The following is a 21,883-nucleotide window of genomic DNA, read 5'->3' as shown; positions in this document are numbered from 1 at the left end:
TGCAGCACTTGCCCGCACCATGGTGTAGGCTGCAAGCAGGAGCTGCATGAGGAAACACATAGCTGAAGGCTGAACGGTTCCGCAGGCCAGGGTCAGCAGGTGTAGTCAGCCCACCTCGGCAGGCACAGACCCACCACAGAAGAGAAGGACGACTGGAGCGCTGGGACTGAGAACCAGTTATAGAGTGAAGTGTTGGGACTCTGACGCTATTGCCTATAGAGGATTCATGGTCCCCCACAGATAATGCGGTGAATTGAGGAGGTGAACGAGAAATGCACACATGGTATGGTGTCCAGACAGAGCCTATAAGACTGATCAAGAAAAGAGAAAAAGACTGTTAGAGGGCCAATAAAAAGAGTGGAAAGAAGAAGGGGGGAAGAAAGGCTACTGTTCTCTTGATAGCTTGGACAGAGTTATGAATGGCTCATGGGCCTGGAGTTCATGCAAACACAATACAAGTAGGGGTCCTTGGCTGTTCAAGATATGGTCGCTCAAGGGATATTTCTCAGTAGGGATAGCAGATCTAAACCATCTTATTGGTGGTAAAGGACTCATTAGTACCCTCTGTTATACAACCCAATCAATCAATCAATCAATCAAAGCATTTACATAGCGCACTACTCACCCAGAGGGTCTCAAGGCGCTAGGGGAGGGGGGTCCGCTACTGCTCGAACAGCCAGGTCTTGAGTTGCTTCCTGAAGGCGAGGTGGTCCTGGGTCAGGCGGAGGTGGGTCGGGAGGGAGTTCCATGTCTTGGCGGCGAGGTAGGAGAAGGACTGTCCCCCTGTGGTGGCTCTTCGGATGCGGGGGACGGTGGCGAGGGCGTGGCCGGTCGATCGAAGCTGGCGTTTGGGAGCGTAGAAGTTGAGGCGGCTGTTGAGGTATCCTGGTCCTTGGTTGTGTAGGGCTTTGTGTGCGTGGGTGAGGAGTTGGAAGGTGATTCTTTTGGTGACCGGGAGCCAGTGCAGGTCTCTCAGGTGTCCAGAGATGTGGCTGCGGCGGGGGATGTCCAGGATGAGTCGTGCTGAGGCGTTCTGGATCCGCTGAAGTCTTTTCTGGAGTTTGGCGGTGGTGCCGGCGTAGAGGGAGTTGCCGTAGTCCAGACGGCTGGTGACGAGGGCCTGGGTGACCGTCTTCCTGGTCTCGGTGGGGATCCACCGGAAGATCTTTCGTAGCATGCACAGGATGTTGAAGCACGACGAGGAGACGGCGTTGACTTGTCTGGTCATGGAGAGGGTGGAGTCCAGGATGAAGCCCAGGTTGCGTGCGTGGTCTGTTGGTTTGGGTGCGCTGCCTAGGGCGGGGGGCCACCAGGAGTCATCCCAGGCGGAGGGTGAGGATCCCAGGATGAGGACTTCCGTCTTGTCCGAGTTCAGTTTCAGGCGGCTGTTCTTCATCCATTCGGCTACCTCTTTCATCCCTTCGTGGAGGTTGGCTCTGGCGGTGGCGGGGTCGTTGGTGAGGGAGAGAATCAGCTGGGTGTCGTTGGCGTAGGAGATGATGTTGAGGTTGTGCTGGCGTGCAATGTCTGTGAGGGGGCTCATGTACACGTTGAAGAGGGTTGGGCTGAGCGAGGAGCCTTGAGGAACGCCGCAGATGACTTTAGTGGCTTCAGATCTGAACGGGGGGAGGCGGACTCTCTGTGTCCTACCGGCGAGGAAGGAGATGATCCACTCCAGTGCCTTCTCCTGGATTCCGACGTTGCTGAGTCGCTGCACTAGTGTACGGTGGCAGACAGTGTCGAAGGCCGCAGAGAGGTCTAGGAGGATGAGGGCCGCTGTTTCTCCGTTGTCAAGCAGAGCTCGGATGTCATCGGTGGCTGCGATCAGGGCGGTCTCGGTGCTGTGGTTGGCCCGGAAGCCAGACTGCGAGAGGTTGAGGGATCCGTTAGTCTCGAGGAAGGCGGCCAGCTGCTTGTTGACGGTCTTCTCGATGACTTTTGCAGGAAACGGGAGCAGCGAGATGGGGCGGTAGTTCTTGAGGTCGGTGGGGTCGGCTGATGGCTTCTTTAGTAGAGCGCTGAGTTCGGCGTGCTTCCAGCTCTCCGGGAAGGTAGCGGTGTCGAAAGAGGTGTTGATGATGTCCCGCAGGTGTGGTGCGATGACAGCGTCGGCCTTGTTGAAGACATGGTGAGGGCAGGGGTCGGTAGGAGATCCGGAGTGGATGGAGTTCATTGTGCGGACGGTGTCTTCGGTGCTGATCGGGGTCCAGGCGCGGAGGGTGGTGGTGGGGGGCGGTGGTTCGGTCATGGCGAGCGTCGGTTGAGTGCTGAAGCTGTTGTGTATGTCCACGATCTTGTTGTGGAAGTAGGAGGCGAGGGAGTTGCAGAAGTCTTGCGAAGGGGTGATGTCGTTGTTTCCGGCGTTGGGGTTGGAGAGCTCTTTGACGATGTTGAAGAGTTCCTTGCTGTTGTGTGCGTTGTTGTCCAGTCGTTCCTTGAATGCGGTTTTCTTGGTGGCGTGGATGAGTTGGTGGTGTTTTCCGGTGGCGAGCTTGAGGGCAGTCATGTTGTCCGGTGTTGGGTCTCTGCGCCAGGTTCTCTCGAGGGCTCGGCAGTTCTTCTTGGAGCTCTTGAGTTCGTCGGTGAACCATGGGGCTTTCTTGCTACTGGGTCTGCTAGGCGGGGTCTTCAGAGGGGCGAGGTCGTCTGCGCAGTCGCTGATCCACTTCGTGAGGTTGGTGGCCGCTTGGCTGGGGTTCGTTGCGCTGGTGGGTGGGTTCTTGCTCAGGGCGGTCGCGAGCTGGTCGGCTGTGATCTTGTTCCAGCTTCTGCGTGCAACCTGTTGCTGGTGGTGGTGGATCGTGGTCCTTCTGAAGCTGAAGTGGACGCAGCTGTGGTCCGTCCAGTGGAGTCCGGTGGCATGGCTGAAGGCTATGTCCTTGCTGGATGAGAAGACGGGGTCGAGTGTGTGTCCGGCGTAGTGGGTGGGGGTGGTGACCAGCTGCTTGAGTCCGAGGTTGGCGAGGTTGTCCAGCAGGGTGGTGGTGTTGCAGTCGTTGTTGTTCTCCTGGTGGAAGTTGAGGTCCCGAGGAGGATGTAGTCAGCGGAGGGGAGGGCGTGCGGGCTGATGAAGTCGGCGATGTCTTCGCTGAATTGTGTGCGTGGTCCCGGGGGTCTGTAGATGAGGGTGCCTCTGAGGGTGGTCTTGGGGTTGATGTGGACCTGGAAGTGCAGGTGCTCGGCGGGTGCGAGGGTGTCGTCGGTGTTGGTCGTGATGCGGATGGTGTTCCTGTGGATGATGGCAATGCCTCCTCCGGTGTTGTTGATGCGGTCCCTTCGGACGATCTTGTAGCCGTCTGGGATGGCGATGGCGATGTCGGGCGCTGAAGAGGCGTTCATCCAGGTTTCCGTGAGGAAGGCGACGTCTGGTGAAGTTGTGTCGAGCAGGTTCCAGAGCTCGACGGCGTGTCTGTGGACGGAGCGGGTGTTGAGCAGGATGCATTTCAGGTGGCTGCTGCTGTTGCTCGTCTTGGTCTTGGGTGGTGCTGGAGTAGTGCAGGTCCGGATGCAGGTGAACTTGCAGGAGTTGCAGCAGAAGGGTCCGTGGGTGCGCCTCGGGGTGGCTCGGTAGCATCCTGGGATTCGGCCGGCGTTGAGTGCGTTGAGGGTGGCGGCGTCGTACGTCCGGCGGGTGGGCTGGGGTCTGCGGGGGCCAGGGGTCCTGGCGCTGGGCGCTGTCCAGGCGCGGACGGGCGCAGACGGGCTTACCTTTGGCGCACCTTCGTGCTCAGTCGGCGCTCCCGCTGCGCGGTCACTCCGGGGGCGTCATAAGAAGGGAGCCGGGAGGGAGGGTCCGCTGGGAGGCGGGGAGCACGTGGGCCAATCGGCAGGCGGGGGGCGGGGTCGCGGCAGGTACCGGCGGGAAAACCTATGCGGGCGGCCCTGCGGCGGCTGGGGCGCCGGGGATCCGAGGTCGAGCGGCCCTGCGGCGGCTGGGGCTCCGGATCGGCGTCAGCAGGCAGGCAGCAGGTAAGGAGGCAGGCAGAGCAGGCGGGGAGCCTGGGGGCAACCAGGCCGTGGAGGGCGCAGTGGTCGTGTCATGTCTAATCTCACTATTCCTATCCGAACATCAGGATTCTTAAGCTGCACTCCACTAAATTTGCTGATCTGTTCAATACCGAAAAACACTGTCTGTCTGTTAAGATACCATGTATGGAAACGTTAATTAAAATGTTACATTAAAAAAGAAAATAGTATTGGAAGGACTTGTATTAATGATATGCTTCCGTTAACAGGGGATACCCACCTGCATCTTTCTGAACAATGACATTCTATGCCTTAATTCCGGATGTATGACGGTACGACGCAGGCTGTTACAACGCGTGTTTTACAACGCAAGTCGTTACCACGACTTGCGCTATAGGGTGTGGACTTAGGAATAGTTTAATTTACTATTCCAACACCAGTCCCCGTGGATAGTAGAAAAGGTGTTGGAATAGTAAATGGTTTCTGCATTTTTCTGTTTTCTTCTTATGTATATTGACATAATGTAACATCATGCTGTTACTTTAACCCCCTGCATGCGGCGCATATTTTTGCGCTGTGTGGGAGATTTGAATAGAGGGCGAGATTGGGACGGCCCCTGGCCGTCCTCCGCAAACACCCTCTGTGACGTCAGACGGCCGGGGGCTGTCCGAAGCATGCAAGAAGTTAAACCCTGCACCCATGACTAAATTAGTTAGCTCAGCATAACTGTGCTAAAATATAAGCTCGATTTAATTTATTACAAAGTGATCACTTCCTATCGATTAGATGCTTTTGGTCTAAATGAAACTGCCACATCTGTGACCATAGCAGGCAAAAGATCACAATGTATTGCAGTATTCTTTTTATTAAAAGTGCAAGAAAAAGTGCTAAAAGAAGACTGAAAGTTCTATATTGATGTGTTTCTGTTGAAGTATCCAAGGCATGCAATAGCTAAACTGATCTTACTTTTGATTGTAAAGCTATCACTGACTTCTGTCCAATTTCTTTCCAAAACTATCCAATCAATTTACAAATGGACATAATTGTGGTGAGCACCTTTTGATTTCACTAACATTATATGCAAAATATACTTATATATAGGGGCTTTCAGTCAGCTCTCTTCATCGATCTGTCTTTTGTTGTCTCACTTATATTTAACTTCCGCCCACTACAGCTCACAATATGAGGCAGTGGGTCCGCCCACTTCAGCCACTGGCTAACTTCACTTTGAGTGAGTGCATTTTGCTCTTTCACAAGGAGCACATCCACACACAAGGTAATTCCTTTTAATGCCAGTGTTTTTGTGTTTACTTTATTATTACTTTAGTGTTAGCTTTGCAGGATGCAGGATGCTTTCTACAAGTTGTAAGAACAGGGTGGACTCCTTATTTATGAGTTACTGTCTCCTGCTAATGCTTCTGTAAAGTCCTTTGGAGGGTCCTTTGTTTATTTGACTGCTGCTATTTCAGTGCATATCACATTGTGTCCATTAGAACTGTTCTTTATAAATATATAACTGCACTCCTTTATGTCATGCTGGTATGTATTTTACTTGAGGAATACAGTTATAATTGTAAACCATTTTAGTCTGCATATCCTCCTTATGTGGGTTTCTAGTTTGCTTTCAGTGCGCTTGTTTGTCATATTTAAGGAAACATTTATCTATTATAATACTAATTGAAGCATTGTCATTTATTTGAATTTAAGTCCTGTCTAGCTATCTAACTATTTAGCTATCGATCTCATCATCAGCAGCAGCAGCATTTGTAGAGCACCTAGTTTCACCAACGGTGTGTCCCCGCACTGAGCAGAAACTCAGAAATAACACGAGACAGGAAAGAGAGCCCTAGCTGTCTTGTTTAAAGGTCTATTCTGGTTTATAGGTAGGAGAAAAACCAAGTTTTCAGCCTTTTCCTAAAGGCAGCTTCACATGGCTCTTTCCTCAAATCCATTGGTAATGAATTTCAATGTTTTGCTACCAGGTATTTGAAGGAGCAGCCTCCTAGCCTGGCCTTCCTAAATTTGGGTACTTTTACCAATGACTTCCCTTCAGATCTTAGGCCTTCTATTGGGGGTGGAGGGTGAGATCATGTCTTGTAGATAACTTGGGCCTTTATTTGCTAGGATACGACGGCAGAAGCACATTGCCTTGAACAGGATCCTCTTGCCCACAGGCAACCAATGCAATTTGGCCGGGGCCTTTGTGTTGGACGATCTTCTAGGTAGATTGCAGCTTTATCAGCCTTTTTTATGCTACAGCTTGGTATAGAACATTGCCGTAATCAATCTGAGAGGTGACCACTGCATGTATTATACTTTTTTCTGGCTTGAACCGGTTTTAGGTCAATGACTTTCCGTAGGGTTTTCAGAGTTCCAAAACATTTGCCTGTTATTTATCGGATTTGATTTTCATATGTCAGGTTAGGGTCAAACCATACTCCAAGGTTCTTTACTTCGGTTTTAGGGGTTGGGAGCTGGCCAAGTGCTTCCGGCCACCAAGCTGATGTCCAGATAGAAGGCGCTCTTCCCATTACCATCCCTTCTGTCTTACTGCCTTTTAAGTTTTAAGCAGTGCTGTTACTTCCTCCATACATTGGGAAAATTAATGTGCATTATGTTTGGGTTTTTCAATAGTGTGACGATAAGCTGAGTATCGTCAGCGTAAGATGGATGTATGACATTACAATGCATTCTTTTACCACGCATGCTTTCACAGCGCAAGTATTGCAACGCAAACCTTTACAACGCATAGCGCTTTGGGGTGCTGGATAGTGAAGAGTTTAATTTACTATTCCAACTCCAGTCCCCGTGGACACTAGGGAAGGAGTTGGATAGTAAATTAAATCTATTCCCTATCCTAGAGCGCCCCCCAGCGCAATGCATTGTAATGGTTTGCGTTGTAATAGTTGCATCGTAAAGGCACTGCGTGGTAAAAGTTGCGTTGTAAAGGATGTTCCCCGCGTAAGATACAATGGACACTTTGTAGCCTTCCACTATATTAGCAAGGGGTCCCATATAAAGGTTGAACATTGTGGGGCTCAGTATTGACCCCGGGGAACTCCTTGAAATAGGGGAGATCTCTTGGAAGTGAATATGTCTTATGTAACCATGAAAACCCTTTTCCGCCAGGAAGGATTTCATCCAGCTCAGAGCCATACCCCTGATACCACAAGATTCTAATCGCTGTAGGAGGAGGCCATGGGAGAACGTATCAAATGAAGCACTGAGGTCCAACAGGATCAGTGCAGCTGTGTGTCCTTCGTCTGTCCGTTGTCTTAGAGTTTCTGTGGCCAGGAGCAAGGCAGTTCCAGGGGAATGTGCGGAACAGAAACCTGATTGTGAGCAGTGTAGTAGTTCATTACTATTGCTGTGTTTTGTGAGCCAAGTGTTAACTATTTTTTCTGCGATTTTAGCAAAGAAAGGTGGGAGCGAGAAGGGGCGTAGATTATCTAGTACCTCATAATCTATTCGTGGTTTTTTCCTTAATGGGAGGACCATAGCTTGCTTCAATTCATAGGGAACTACTCCCGATTGGAAGGAGTGGGAGATAAGTTCTGATATGAAAGGTACAATACATTTTACTCCTTGTAATAAGATTTTGGGACGGGCTGGGTCCCTAGGTGAACCTGATTTGATTCTGTTTGCTAGTTTGCTTATTACATCTGGCTCTGGCATAATATAAATTCCTCTAGGGTTGCAACTTTGACTACTGTGGATGTAGTGTCTTTGTAGATAGTGGCCCGGTGTGCTTCTCTAGGGAAAGTATCATAAATTATTGTCACTTTCTCTGCAAAGAAGTTGGCAATTCCATTGCAGGATTCCTCAGGTGTGGAGGGGGGCTCTGTCAGTCTATCTGCTGATTGTAGGGATTTTAATATGGCAAACATCTCTTTTGAGGAGTTTTTGGCAATTTAAATTTTCCCCGTGTAGAACTCACAACGTGTTTTCTTTATCAGAGCGGAGTAGGTTTTTTGTTGTTGTTTATATTCTCCTTTAATGTTTGCACAGTAGTTCTACGCCACCTGCGTTCCAACTGTTTGCACTTTTGTTTGGCCTTCATTTAGGTGTCATTGAACCATGGAGCTGAGATGCACCCCATCTTGTATTTTTGGTACACCAGGGTGCTACTTTTTTCAGCGCTTCGGTTATCCGTGATCCCACTTGTCTGTTGGCTAGGTTAATATCCTTGTCCAGCTCTGGCTCATTTTTTCGTAGCGTCTGAGTTATTGAGACAGGATTAAACTCCTCCCTCTTCCTACGGGTTACTGACTTTTTGGGTAAGCTGACTCTTGGGTTGAGTGTGGGATCTGAAACGGGATTATGTGGTGATTGGACCAAGGGATTGGCCAAGATGCTCCCACTTCCATGTCAGTTATGTTAGTGAAAATAGGATCTAAAATGTGTCCTGCTTGATGTGTAGGTGCGTGAACTTTTTGGGAAAGGTTGAAGATCATGAGGTCTTTACGCACAATTTGTGCCTCTGGTCTAGTAGTTTCATCAAAGTGTATATTAAGGTCCCCTAGAACGAGGAGTGTGCTGTGACGTATGGCTGTGTGTATGATTTTAGTCCTCCTGAGGCTCAGCCGGGAGAGACCCACGTAGCTTGAACTGCTTCTAATTTGTTTTAAAAGTACGATTTGAGAGGTACTACTTTGCTTTTTACTCTGATACTATTTTTAAAACTTACCTGCACTTTTTGCACATACCTCGCACCTTCACCACTCTCGGTTAGAAGTGCACCGCAAGGTCTTAGCGGGACTTCCGACACCGAGGCGGCCATCTTGGGGGTAACAGGCCAGTGGGCCAGCTGCCATGCCCCTGACACCATTTAAGCACACCCACCTGCAAGCGCGCTCAGAGAAATCCTCCTGAGGCTCAGCCGGGAGAGACCCACGTAGCTTGAATTGCTTCTAATTTGTTTTAAAAGTACGATTTGAGAGGTACTACTTTGCTTTTTAATCTGATACTATTTTTAAAACTTACATGCACTTTTTGCACATACCTCGCACCTTCATCGCTCTCGGTTAGAAGTGCACTGCAAGGTCTTAGCAGGACTTCCGACACTGAGGCGGCCATCTTGGGGGTAACAGGTCAGCGAGCCTGCTCCTATGCCCCTGACACCATTTAAGCACACCAGCCTGCGAGCGCGCTCAGAGAAGTCCTCTTGAGGCTCAGCTGGGAGAGACCCACGTAGCTTGAACTGCTTCTAATTTGTTTTAAAAGTACGATTTGAGAGGTACTAATTTGCTTTTTAATCTGATACTGTTTTTAAAACTTACCTGCACTTTTTGCACATACCTCGCACCTTCATCGCTCTCGGTTAGAAGTGCATCGCAAGGTCTTAGCGGGACTTACGACATCGAGGCGGCCATCTTGGGGGTAACAGTTCAGCGGGCTAGCTCTCATGCCCCCGACACCATTTAAGAACACCCGCCTGCGAACGCACAGCGGACGCGCAGCCGGCACGCCAAAGGCGGGCCAAAGGCAAGCCCGTCTGCGCCCGTCCGCGCTCGTAACGCGATCAGCGCCAGCCACCCTTGACCAAATCCCATAGGTATGCCACCATCTATAAGATACTCAGGGGAAGAAATGAAAAAACTCAATCTCCCCTCTAGTAACTATAAATGTACCATCTTTCACCCTGAAGCCATAGGCCCCAGGGACCCTCTCAGATGTTCGGGCTGTAATCTTAACATACCCAATCTCAATGCCCAGTCCATTTCTGGCAGAAGTCGCACTCCACCCCCCAACTAGTCAGGACGCTTCCAAATCCACTTGTAAATGTGCTCTGTTCAATGCCAGGTCTCTTGTGAAACATAGTATAGAAATTGCCTCCCTCATTACGGAGGAGAGAATACACACAGCATTCATTACTGAGACGTGGACGGATATGGCCTCAGGTCCCGATCTCGTTAAAGCTATGCCTCCTGATTATTTTTGCCACACACTTAATAGACAACAGAAACGCGGAGGTGGCCTTGCCATCATTTATCATCACTCTATCACTACCTCTTTCTTTCCTGTAACTATAGAAGACTGCAAAGCCCTCAAGTTTTGTCTTAACCTCTCGCACTGCTATACATTTAGAGGCACCCTCCTTTACAGAGCAACAGGCCCAAGAGGCACTTTTCCAACACATCCCAGCAGTATATTAGAAAGGGTGTTATGCTCCTACACCATTATAGGTGATTTTAATTATCATCTGGAATTGCCCCTGGACCCGGATACCTCTAACCTACTTGATTTTATGAAAGGTGGCAACCTGGAACAACTGGTCAGGGGTGCCACACATTCAGCTGGTCACACTTTGAAATAATCAGCAGCTCTTAATAACTAATATTATACCACTAATCTGGTCTGATCATTTGGCTATTTTTATTGAACTCATAATACCAGACCGTAAAACGCTGAAACTGTCATTAAGTCACACTAAGAATAGAGCCTGGAACAAGATAAAGGCTCAGGATGTATCCCAAACTCTAATAGATATCATCACTCCTATTCCATAGTAACCTAGATGACGCAACCAGAGCATACACCAAGTGGCTGGAAACTGCAGGGAACAAGTTAGCCCCTGCGAAAAGTTTTATCCATACTAGACAGCAGCCCTCTGCCCCATGGTATTCAAAGGAGTTTAAGGACCTAAGCTGGCTTGCAAAAGTCTGGAGAGAATATGGAGGGGGTGTTATAGGGAAAATGATAAAAACGAAATACGAAGCAGGTCTGGCATTATAAAAACAACTACTTAAAGACTCAAAATGGAATTTTTCAGCAACAAAATGTCATCAGCCAAAAACTCACCCAAAGAACTTTTTAAAATTGTAAAAGCTCTGGCTCATCCTCAGACTCCTCCTATTGTGGCTAGTCAAGAGCTCTGCAACAAAATTGCTCATAGTTTTTTTGACAAAGTCAATAATATCTTTTTTAACTTTTCAGAATCATTGTCCGACGATAGTATCAATCTAACAGAAGAACAGCAGCCTATTAATTCTGACAAGCCCACTCTTAACCATTTTTCTGGTTTAGAGGTAGCAGATACACACAAACTCCTGGAAAAAGTTAAATCGGGTTCTCCAACTGACCCCTGCCCATGCCCTGTTATAAAACTGGCAGCTGGGCCTGTTGCAACACAACTGACCCATATCATCAATAGTATTTATCGAGAGGGATACTTCCCTAAGGAATGGTAACATGCCTCTGTTAGAACTGGGCGTCTCTAGTTGGCAGGGGTAGGTGCCACTGTCCAAATAGGGACCCTTGCTTCTAGTCAGGGTAAGGAGGAAACCCTCTGAGATAAGCCCTGCTCACCCTCTAGGTAGCTTGGCACGAGCAGTCAAGGCTAATCAGAAGGCAATGTGTAAAGTATTTGTACCAACACTCACAGTAACACAGTAAAAACACCACAAACTGACTCCACAACAGTTTAGAAAAATAAAGGTATTTAATCTAAACTACACAAGACCAAAATGACAAAAATCCAACATACACAGTTCAAGAATATGGTTGCAAAAGAGTTCTTAAGGTTACGATAAAAAATAATCCACAGTTGCATGAAAAGTTCACAGTTGCGTCACTTTTAGCCAACAGTACCTTTAGATGCAACAAAGTTTTTAAATGCAGAAGCTGATGCGGTGGAAAACAAGACATGCGTTGCTCCTGAGACGTTGGGGAGGCGATGCGACAACCCTGCTGCAGCGGCGGGCGTGTTGCGACGAATCTGGTCTGTATGGGGAGGAAGGCCTCTTGTATGGATTCCGGTGCGTAGGTTCCGTAGGAAGTTTGTTCTTGCAAAGGTAAGATGCGTCGATCTCGTAGGGGCTGCGAAGATCTCCGGAGCTCCTCGATGCGATGGTTTTGCGACGATGCTCGCAGTGACGTGATGCGGTCCGCAAGCAAGTGGTGCGGCGATCTCACCCAGTAATGACTGGCTCTGCGATGACTCTCGCAGCGATGGTAGACTTCCCACACCGGTCTGGTGCGTCCTGCAAACGAAGGATGTGACGGCTCTGGCAGCGGCAACAGGCGCTGCGATGATCTCGGCCTTCGTAGCGGTGGGAATTTCCTCGCACTGTTGGGGATGCGCTCCGCAGCGAGCGATGCAATAACTTTTCTGTAGCAAAGTCTTTGAAGCGTGATTTCCAGCTTCCCAGCACAGGTACAACTTCCAGAGGCACCACACATGGGCCACGCACTCCAGGAAGGACAGAACTCTCTCAGTAGAGCTCAGGGAAAACTGGGGCTGAAGTCCTTTTGTTCCTGGGACTTCAAAACAGGGAGCCAGCTCTTATCAGGCCCTTGGAGATTCCTTCAAGCAAGGGGACACAGCACAAAGCAAAGTCCTTCCCCTCTCCTTGGCAGCAAAGCAACAGCAGGGCAATCCAGCAGAGCAACAGCTGGACAATCTTCCTTCTTCAGTTTGGGCTTTCTCCTTGGCAGAGGTTCCTTCTTGATTCCAGGATGATATAATCTTCTGTAGTCAGGGGTCCTATACTTATACCCCTAAAAGTCTTTGTTCCCTTTGTGCAGGAGGGCTCTGAGCCCGGTCTGAACCAGTTCTGGGTGTTCCTTGAGCACTTTGTTTTCCTGGCTTCTCCTTTCCTTTCAGAGTGAGGGGCAGGGTCGTCAGCCGCCCAGCAGGAGGTGGAGCCAGCATTGTGGAAGGCAGGCACAGCCCTATTCAGGCCCAGGTGCTATCTCCTCCCACCACTCAAGTTGCAATGCAGTCATTCAGTCTAGGGCTGACTCAGCCAGCCTCCTGGGGAATCCCCAGCTCCTGTCACTCTCAAACCAGACAGTCAATACACAAACAGGCCAAGGCACACAGAAAGGGTAGACAAGAGAACAGAAACTTTCTAAATGTGCTGTTCTTTAACACAGGATTCAAAAACAACCTTTCCTAAAAGGTGTGTTATTAATTTCTGAGTTCAGGGATACTGAACTTTTATGTCCTATCTTGTTCCTATGGGAAGATATGCTGGTAGCCACTGTAGCCAGCATCCCCCATGATAGCCTATGGAGCAAGATAGCCTTGCAGCAGTGAAAAACGAAAATGGCTGTAATTCACTACCAAAGCCTGTCACCTGCAGAAGTACATGCTCTACCTTTCACATACACTGCACCCTGCCCAAGGGGGTACCTTGGGCCTTCCATAGGGGTGACCAATGTGCACAAAAAGGGAAGGGTTAGGCCTGGTCAGTGGGGACACTGACCAGGAGGACATGGTAGTTCACAGACTGCACACAGGCACTGCGGTGGCAGGCCTGAGACACCATTTGGGGGGCTACTCCTGTGGATGGCACAATCAGTGCTGCAAGCCAACTAGTAGCATTTGTCATCACCAGCCCTGGCACACCCAGTGCACTTTACTAGGGACTTCGTGGTGATACAAATATGCCAATCATGTATATCCAATCATAATAACAATTTACACAGGGAGCACTTACACTCTGACACTGATCAGCAGTGGCAGAGTGTCCAAAGCATCTAAACCAGCAAAAACGAAATCCAGCACAGCATCAAAAATACAGGAGGTAGAGGCTAAAAAGACAGGGGAAACCAAGCCAAAGATGCCAGGTCTAACAGCCTCTATCCTGCGTCTTCTTAAAAAACTAATTTGGATGCAGGGGATCCTAACAACTTTAGACCCATCTCCAGGTTACCCTTTCCCGCTAGGCTCATAGAAAGTAACCTCAATTCCCAACTCACTAAGTTTTTGCAGGACTCACAGGCCCTTGACCCAACCCAGTATGGCTTCAGAGAGGCCCATAGCACTGAAACTGCGCTCCTAAAGTCCACAGAGGAAATCAGAATATTTTGGACTATGGGGGAGAGCCGTATTGATCTTGTTGGACCTATCTGCGGCTTTCGATACGGTCCATCACAAGTTGTTGATTGACAGGTTGGATAAGCTAGGGATTAAACGTAATGTGTGGAAGCTCCTTAATTAATTTCTTACAGACAGATCCCAAACTGTGACACTAGATGTTTTTGAAGCTAAATCTTTTTCCTTCATCATTGAGCCCTACGTTGTTCAATGTTTATGTATCCTCTCTAGCTCCCCTCATCCAGAGTTGGGGGTTCTCTCTTACCTCCTATGCTGAGGACACCCAAATTGTGGTGTCCTTACTACCAGAAAACATACATGAAATTGAGACAAGGTCGGAGGAGTGTATGAAAGCAGTGGGAGCTTGGATGTTTCAGAACAGCCAGAAGCTTAATTCCGGTAAAACAGAGGTGGTTCTCTTTGGAAATGACCCCACCTTCTGGACCCCTAGCTGCCTGCCAGATGAGATGGAACCTTTGCCAGTGCCAATCAAAATGGTCAAGAATCTAGGAATTCTGACTGAAGATTAAATGAGTTTTAGGGACCAAATCAACCACGTGGTCTCCACTACCTCGTACATGTTTAAATCCTGCAGAAAAATCCTGCTGCCTAAGGAAGCACAACAAATAGTGGTCTTGGCCCTCATAATGTCTAAATTAGACTATTGTAATAGCCTTTATCTAACCGTCCATAAAGGGTCGATGAAAAAGCTACAGATGCTGCAAAATGCGGCAGCTCGACTCATAACAGCTACACCAAAACAAATTCAACTCATCCAAAATAAAAGAACTGCACTGATTTACTGTTAATAAACGTACCCAATTCAAGTCCTTACGCCTAGTTTTTAAGGTTCTCCATGGCAATGGACCAGAATTTTTGCAACAACGCCTCACCTGGTACGTGCCTAAGAGAGTACTACGATCCGCTGATCAAAATTTGCCATGTTCCCTCATATAAAAAAGCTTGCTTGGGCGGAAGGAGTTTTACGTTTAATGCAGCAAAAGCATGGAACTCGCTACCGCTAAACATCAGAAACATTCCTAACCTCTTGCCTTTCATAAAGGCTTTAAAAGTGTGGCTTTTCTCTAGTTAACTAGATGTTCCCATGCTCAGCTCATTGGAGGCCTTCTCATAGCACCAGGACACATTCGGGTATCAGTTTGAGCTGTATAAATCCAAATAACATTAACATTAAGCTGGTTATGAATTGTGTTTCTGGCCCTGGAGGACGGTAAATCAGGAAACCAGCTATGATATTGTTATCTGCTATTGAAAGAGTGAAAAAGATCCCCTATCTATCTGTCTATCTATCTATCTATCTATCTATCTATCTATCTATCTATCTCTCTTTAAAATGTATTGGTTTGTCTGTCTCTCCACCTATCTACCTGTCTGTCTATATATCTACCAGTCTATCTGGCTAGCTGTCTATCTGCCTATCTGTCTGTCTATCAACATGTGCACTCTCGGCAGGTTCACCCCCAAACTTTTTCCCTCCGCTTTTTGCTTAATTTGTTTTTGTTGGCCTTAGGACTCTGTGCACTTTACCACTGCTAATCAGTGCTAAAGTGCTTGTGCTCACTCCCCTAAACATGGTTTGTTTGGACTACACCTGACTGCCATACTTAACTACGTATAAGTCCCTTGTAGCACTTAGTGTGTCTTCCACTTAAGTAGTACTCAAATACATGTTCCAGGCGGCCTGCCATTACAGCCTGTATGCAGTTTTAAACTGCCATGTCAACTTGGCATTAAAACCTTATTGCACATTTTCAGTGTGACATTGTTATGCTCTGTGAAAAAATGGAGGATGGCTTTAGTTCCAGTGTCATGAAAGGAATTGGACAACAGGTGGCAGTGCTGCAAGTGCAAATTGGGCCTACCTCCAACTTTTTAACTTCTGACTATGTCTTCCGTTTTCATTTTGTTCTGCAGGAAACATTTCATGCTCTTTATCACTCTTTACCATAGTTATTTCTTTCAAACATAAGATAAGAATGCTGCAGATGCGGTGTGGCAGGGGATTCTCTTCAAAGGTACCAGTTCTATTCTGGTTAATTATCTACTATGTTGTTTATTTTTCTCTGTCTGTGCCTAGCTGCAGATCTTCCTTCTGCAAACAGTGGGTAGAAATGACTGTCTACTTTATATTATACTACTTCTATATGGATATGTCTGAGAAGGATTAGGAGGTGATTGATGTATTGCTATTTCCACATGTCTTCCTCCACATGGCACTATGAAGGAATAAAGGAGTCAAATTGCACCTGAGCAATCTTTCAAGAGGAATACTGTGTCCATTATGAATTTGATTTCAAACCTGGAAAGCTATGAGCCCTTTTGCCATACATCTTATTGGCAATTGTTACTAATTATGCCTGTAACAAAATTTACAGACCTACATTTTCATTTGCCAAGAAGCCAGACGGTCTGTGTGAGAAGGAGAAGCTCTGCAAGACTTCTGCCTGTGACCAGGACTTGGGGAAAAGGCCTTCTCGTCTCCCTGCTGGCCAAGGGGACATCACGCATGGAAACCAAGATCACCTGCCCTGGTGCACCAGCACCTTGCCAGAATTTCAGGTTGTTACATTGGCTGAAGATTGCAGCTGTGACTGGCGGGTAAAGCCCGCTCACCAAGACCTGCACCGGACTGATTTCCCCAATGACTACAAGGGATCCCGCCGGATAGATTGAATCCCCCTACCCTAAGAGTGACTTACCTTGTCTTTGCGGAGCAGGAGCAGCTCCAATCGCTAGGACAAGCCAGAAATTGTGCGAGAGAGATCTTGTGCCTGCCAGGTGCTGCTACGTGTACCGCAAACAGCCTGACTTGGCCGAACAGGTTCAGGAGTTGTGAGCACCTGCGGAGAGGGCACTCACTGCACTGCTGAACACTTCCATATCGCCTGAGCGGGTATGACTAGATCTGGGCCTCTGGGGACCTGGGGAGGGGGTGGGGGGGCTCACTGCTGGCCGTACTGCAGCACCATAGGCACTTTTGACTAATTCCTAAAGAGTCAAAGGGGAACTCGAGTATGGCCTATTAGTGGACATTCCCTGGATACGGACACCAATGAATAGGGAATAACTCCCACCATGTTATAAGGAAGCTGGTGGGACAGCGATTTGCCTGGCAACTAATAGAGCCCCAACCTTAAGGGGATTGTGCGGTTGCTCAAAACTCTCATTTAGAGTGTAAAGTTAGAAAAAAATATTATATAAAAGTAAGAATTTGACTGAACACTGATGTATTGTTAGTACTGTGTGCACTTTCAAATATGAGTCGTGTTATCTCACCTGTATCTACATTACACCCCCCATCCCCACCCTCCAAGGGAGCCTTTGACTGCTCGCCCACAGCTATCACTGAGAGTCCAGTGCAGAAGGAGTACTTGGCCCAGTTGCTCAGGATCCATAGTCGGCCGGCCGCTGGACGCGGGAGTAAAAGGTCTCAAACACCACTGTTGGGTCCAGTAGCCCCTGCATGCTCTGCTGCCCCCTGAAAGGGGTCTGACAGTTATGTTATTTTACCCTATACTATTCACATTTATAGATCAACCCACCAGCGCATTGAGCGGGCCGGATGCCTCTAGGCCTAATGGTAGTAATTCAAAGCTCACATTGAAACAAGTCCATATCAGACTTTATGTTAATGTCCTTAACTTTACAACCACACAACACTGAGATTCTGAGCAATGACTGTAAAAACAGTTAGACTCATCCATATCAGCAATGCAGTCTCTGTTTACATTTGCTTGTTTTACTTAATCTTGCATTCTCTGAAAGTGTTTGTTTGTCCAAGATTTTGTGTTGATGTTTTTTTTTCTCGCATATAGCATATTATTACTACAATGTGTGCTGTGAACTGAGTTGCCTCTACGTGTCCGAGTGAGTACAGGTTGTGGACGGGTTTTTATGCTCGATTGAAAGTCCTGAAGCTGAAGACAGTGCGAGTTTCTCACAGAGACTGCCAGTGGAGTGGGCCTTATAGTATTCAGAACACATGTTCATTCAATTCCTGGCCTCTCTGCAGATCGCATAGAGCAATGGTCACATATGCCAATTGCAATTGTAATTCTATTTGAGGGTGTATGAAGGAGGTACACAGTTGTCAAAATATTGACCGAACGAAAGTTAAAGAAAAGGCAGTGTTTACAGGTGAATTGGTGCGTAGGGGTGGGTGTTGAAGTTTGATAAAGAGATGAAAGTGAATGCACGCATGAGAGTGTGAAAAGAGCGCTAAGGAGGAAGGATACATAGTGTGATATGCAGATGAAGGATTTCAGAGAGATAGGGGTAGATGAAGGGTATAAGTGTCTAGCATAGGCAGACCGCAGAGGAAAGTGCCGAGAATGGAAGACCGGAAGTGACTGAGACTCCGAGGACCAATAACAAACAAATCAGAGGGAGGCACCCAAATGTGGCACGCTATGGAAAACACGGGATTTTAGATTACCTGTTTAAGAAGCTGCTTTTAATGGCATAGCCACGCCTCTGGGGCGCGATTCCAAGACGCACTTACGATGCCAAAGCCCAGCAACCCACCCCTGGTATGGCGCTTATAGATTCAGCGCCCGTTCGTGCACACCGAGACAGGTCTACACCGCTGACCAGCCTGCCCATGCCTCCATTCTGACTCTGAGGCACAGGCCCGCGTTGCGCTGATTTACTGCTTCCCATGGCTGCAACATGTCTCGCCCTCCGCACTTCAGCTGCGGCTCCCCGCGCCCCTCACTGACGCCCTTACTTACCTCATGCACTTGTCCATACAGCCAGTGGCAGGGAGGGCCAGGGAAGCTCTGCAGCGCTCCAACCAGCTCTTTCCTCCTCTGGTGCAGCTGGATGGCCTTGAGGAGCAAGAAGGCCAGGCAGAACACTGCAGCGAGGTGCACGAGCCGGTAGACGTCCAGCGCCCATAGGCTCTCCAATAAAGAGGGCTCCTCCATCACGCTTCGGCGACCTTGTTATGATTACTTCCGACTAAAGATTGCGAGTGTTTAGCTTGTATAGTCATTCACAAATATCTGATGTAAGGACATGGCGCCATCTACTGAACAGTTAGAATATTACATTGGCATGGTTAAAACAAAGTCCAATGCCTGCATTTTATTTTTACCTAGCACCAAAAAAAGGGAGCACATACATCCGAGCAGCAGACTTTAGCTCACAAAGCGCCTCGGGTAAATACAATTGTGGCTTCTCCAGCACTCATTCTCTTTAATTGTCTGTGTATTGAACATCTGGGAGAAGTTAGGAGGGAACATGAGGTCGCAAGATTAAGGAGCTTCATGAAAGGGAAAACACACAAAAAGCAGACAAGGTCAGCAGCCTTCAGATAAAGTTTCTTTCTAAACACACTTTTCTCTGGACCTAAGTCTGCACGTAGCACCAACAACCCTGGTGGTCGGTGTAATGAGTGTGCGCCCAGCTTCCATATGGTAAAGTTCGGCCCTGATTTACATGAACCAAGGTAAACCACAGTGTCACTAATTCAGCTAAAATGATGATCATAACCGGTATTTGTACATTTTGGAGGACACAATACGGCATTCCTCATTGCACTCTAGTATTTCAATAAAGCGCTGAGTATTCACAGACGCTCGGTTGCTATCTTGAAGGCGCAGACGAGCTGTGCATTGAAGTAACACACGAAGCTGTGCATGAACACCAATTCACCGATACTAGGGGAAGTAGAAGTGACATCACATGCCCTTTGGCATATGTAAGACATTAGTGGAAGTGACATCACATGATCTTTAACCCAATAAAATCAGGTGACTTTTGGCAAGTGGACTATGTGTCCTGAACCTATGCATTTTAATGCAGTCTGACCGTATGGCACCAGACTATCATTGACTAAAACAGTTTGACAAAACATTGTGTTCTAAATATCATTTACAAATATACCACCCAATTGGAGTTATTAACAGAAAATCTACATCTCATGGGATGTTTGTTTTCTGTAAACAATATTTAAGACAAAACAGTTATGTCAGATTATATTTTCGTCAATGATATTCTGGCATGCAGCACATTCTGGCCATCTGTAAAGGGGGTACAATTTCCCAAGCATGTGGTACTCACTCAGGTTACCTTTATTGGGAAAGTATGGCAATATCACTTTATCTTAATTCTGTATCAGAGTGACCTTCATTATAGCTAGCCAACAAAGCGACGCACACTAGGCGGGTACAGAATTGCACATTGCAACACAACAAGTCCAAGTATTTGACATGTATATTTGCATATATCTATGTATTTATGTGGTATTTCTATTGCGAAAACTCAGCCAAAAGGTAAAAGAGCAAGACAAAAGGCCCAAGTTAAAAATAACCTGCAAAATGCATTGTCCTGTTTTATTTACTGCAATGAAATGCACTGGAGCATGTTACATAGTTGGAAAATGCACAATGAAACACACTAAGCAGCATATATAATATATAATCTCTCAACTGTCTGATGTGTTTTGTTATTATTGTGACTAACCAAAAAAGTCTTGATCCAGTCCAGGGCAGAAATATTTTAATATTGACTTTGTACTTTAAAACAGACATGGTAAGAGTTGTACATCATGCTCCATCATAAGACACAAGTATTCACCTTAAGGCTAAATGCTTGGACCCTTAAATTCGGCTTAGTATAGTAGCTACCTTGCTTTAATAACTAAATATATGACATTTTGTCCAGGAAAGAAAGGTATAATGGGCCGTCCTCAACATAATATAATGCCTGGTTTAAATGCATTAATGTTGGAAAGACTTAAACATGATGTTGGTTGATGTGTACTAGTATATGCTTGTGACATCAATTGCCTTGTGCCTTAAAACTCCATCTTGTAAGGCATACACAGAGCAGTGGCCCATACACAAAAGTCATGCTGCTCATTTAAAATAAGCGCACAATTAAATGCCCAAGTATATGTCACATTAGGCCTCAAGCGACCCTCACTTGGAGGGGCTAACCCTTATTTTAGCAATCTTTAGATTCTTTTGCTCACTATGCCACCCCAGTTTGTACCCAGCCACATGCAAAACAATCTTGACCCTGCTCCCCATGGGAACAGTCCATACCGATCTGCCAAGCCAGGTCCTCCCTGGACCGTAAACTAGCATCCTGGGACCGGTTTCAGGGCATCACCCATCAGCGCCGGGACGCCTCTTTGCTGGGGCAGCTGTTTTGCGCTTTACCAAAACTATAACATAACATCAGCCAAACTAGCTTGAATCCAGGGGCATAGTGAGTGTGGGACCCACACCTGGGCATACCCTTCCCACTTAGGACGACAAAAGCAAAAGGAAAAAAGGATGGACAGAATGCTGAATAATGCAAACATTCACCCCCAGTCACAAACAACTGGGTTTAATCCATCGTTCTTTTGCTCATCACGCCACCCTAGTTTGAACCCAGCCATATGCAAATCAGTCTTGGCCCTACTCCTCATGGAAACAGAACAGGCCGAACTGCCAAGCCAGGTCCTCCCTGGACTGGAGCACACAAATTCTGGGACGGGTTTCAGGATGCTTGTTTCCTGTCCTAGGAGGACCTGGCCTGGCAGTTCGGGCTGTACTGCTCGCATGGGGAACAGGGCCAAGACTATTTACATATGGCTGGGTTTAAAGTGGAATGACAAGGGGAGCAAAAAAACAATAGATTTAGGCCCAGATCTCTCTACTGGGGTGAATGTTTTACATTGATCTGCATTTTGTCCATTCAATTGTTCTTTTTGCATTTGTCCCCCCAAGTGGGACAGGTAGGCCCAGATGTGGGTCCTGTGTTCTCCATGCCACTGGAGTGAAGTTAGCCTGGCCGATGAGGGGTGAAACCCCAAAATTGGTACCAGGATGCTTGTTTCTGGTCCAGGGAGGACTGATGTCAGTTTGGGCTAGACAGTTCCCATGGGGATCAGGGTCAAGACGGATTTGCATATGGCTGGGATTAAACTGGAATGGTAAGGGGAGCAAACAAAACAATGAATTTAGGCCCAGATCTCTGTACTGGGGTGAATGTTTGACAGTGATCAGCATTCTGTCCATCAATTGTTCTTTTTGCATTTTTCACCCCGAGTGGGACAGGTATGCCCAGACGTGGGTGCTG

The 21,883-nt window shown here is 47.5% G+C and overlaps 1 protein-coding gene across 1 annotated transcript in view; it reads right to left on the bottom strand.

Annotated features, from left to right (window-relative positions):
* LOC147747125 (cytochrome P450 4B1-like) overlaps nucleotides 1-18,771 on the bottom strand; it is a 353,249-nt gene extending 334,478 nt beyond the window's left edge. Inside the window, exon 1 of the mRNA XM_086952384.1 lies at nucleotides 18,541-18,771. Coding sequence (XP_086808510.1) covers nucleotides 18,541-18,735 — 195 coding nt within the window. The 5' untranslated portion in view covers nucleotides 18,736-18,771. The remainder of the gene's footprint in view (nucleotides 1-18,540) is intronic.
* Between the last annotated feature and the right edge of the window lie 3,112 nt (nucleotides 18,772-21,883).

The sequence above is a fragment of the Lissotriton vulgaris genome, chromosome 1_1, assembly GCF_964263255.1.
Source record: "Lissotriton vulgaris chromosome 1_1, aLisVul1.2, whole genome shotgun sequence".
In the NCBI taxonomy this organism is placed as follows: domain Eukaryota; kingdom Metazoa; phylum Chordata; class Amphibia; order Caudata; family Salamandridae; genus Lissotriton; species Lissotriton vulgaris.
This window is presented reverse-complemented; position numbering and strand designations above follow the sequence as displayed.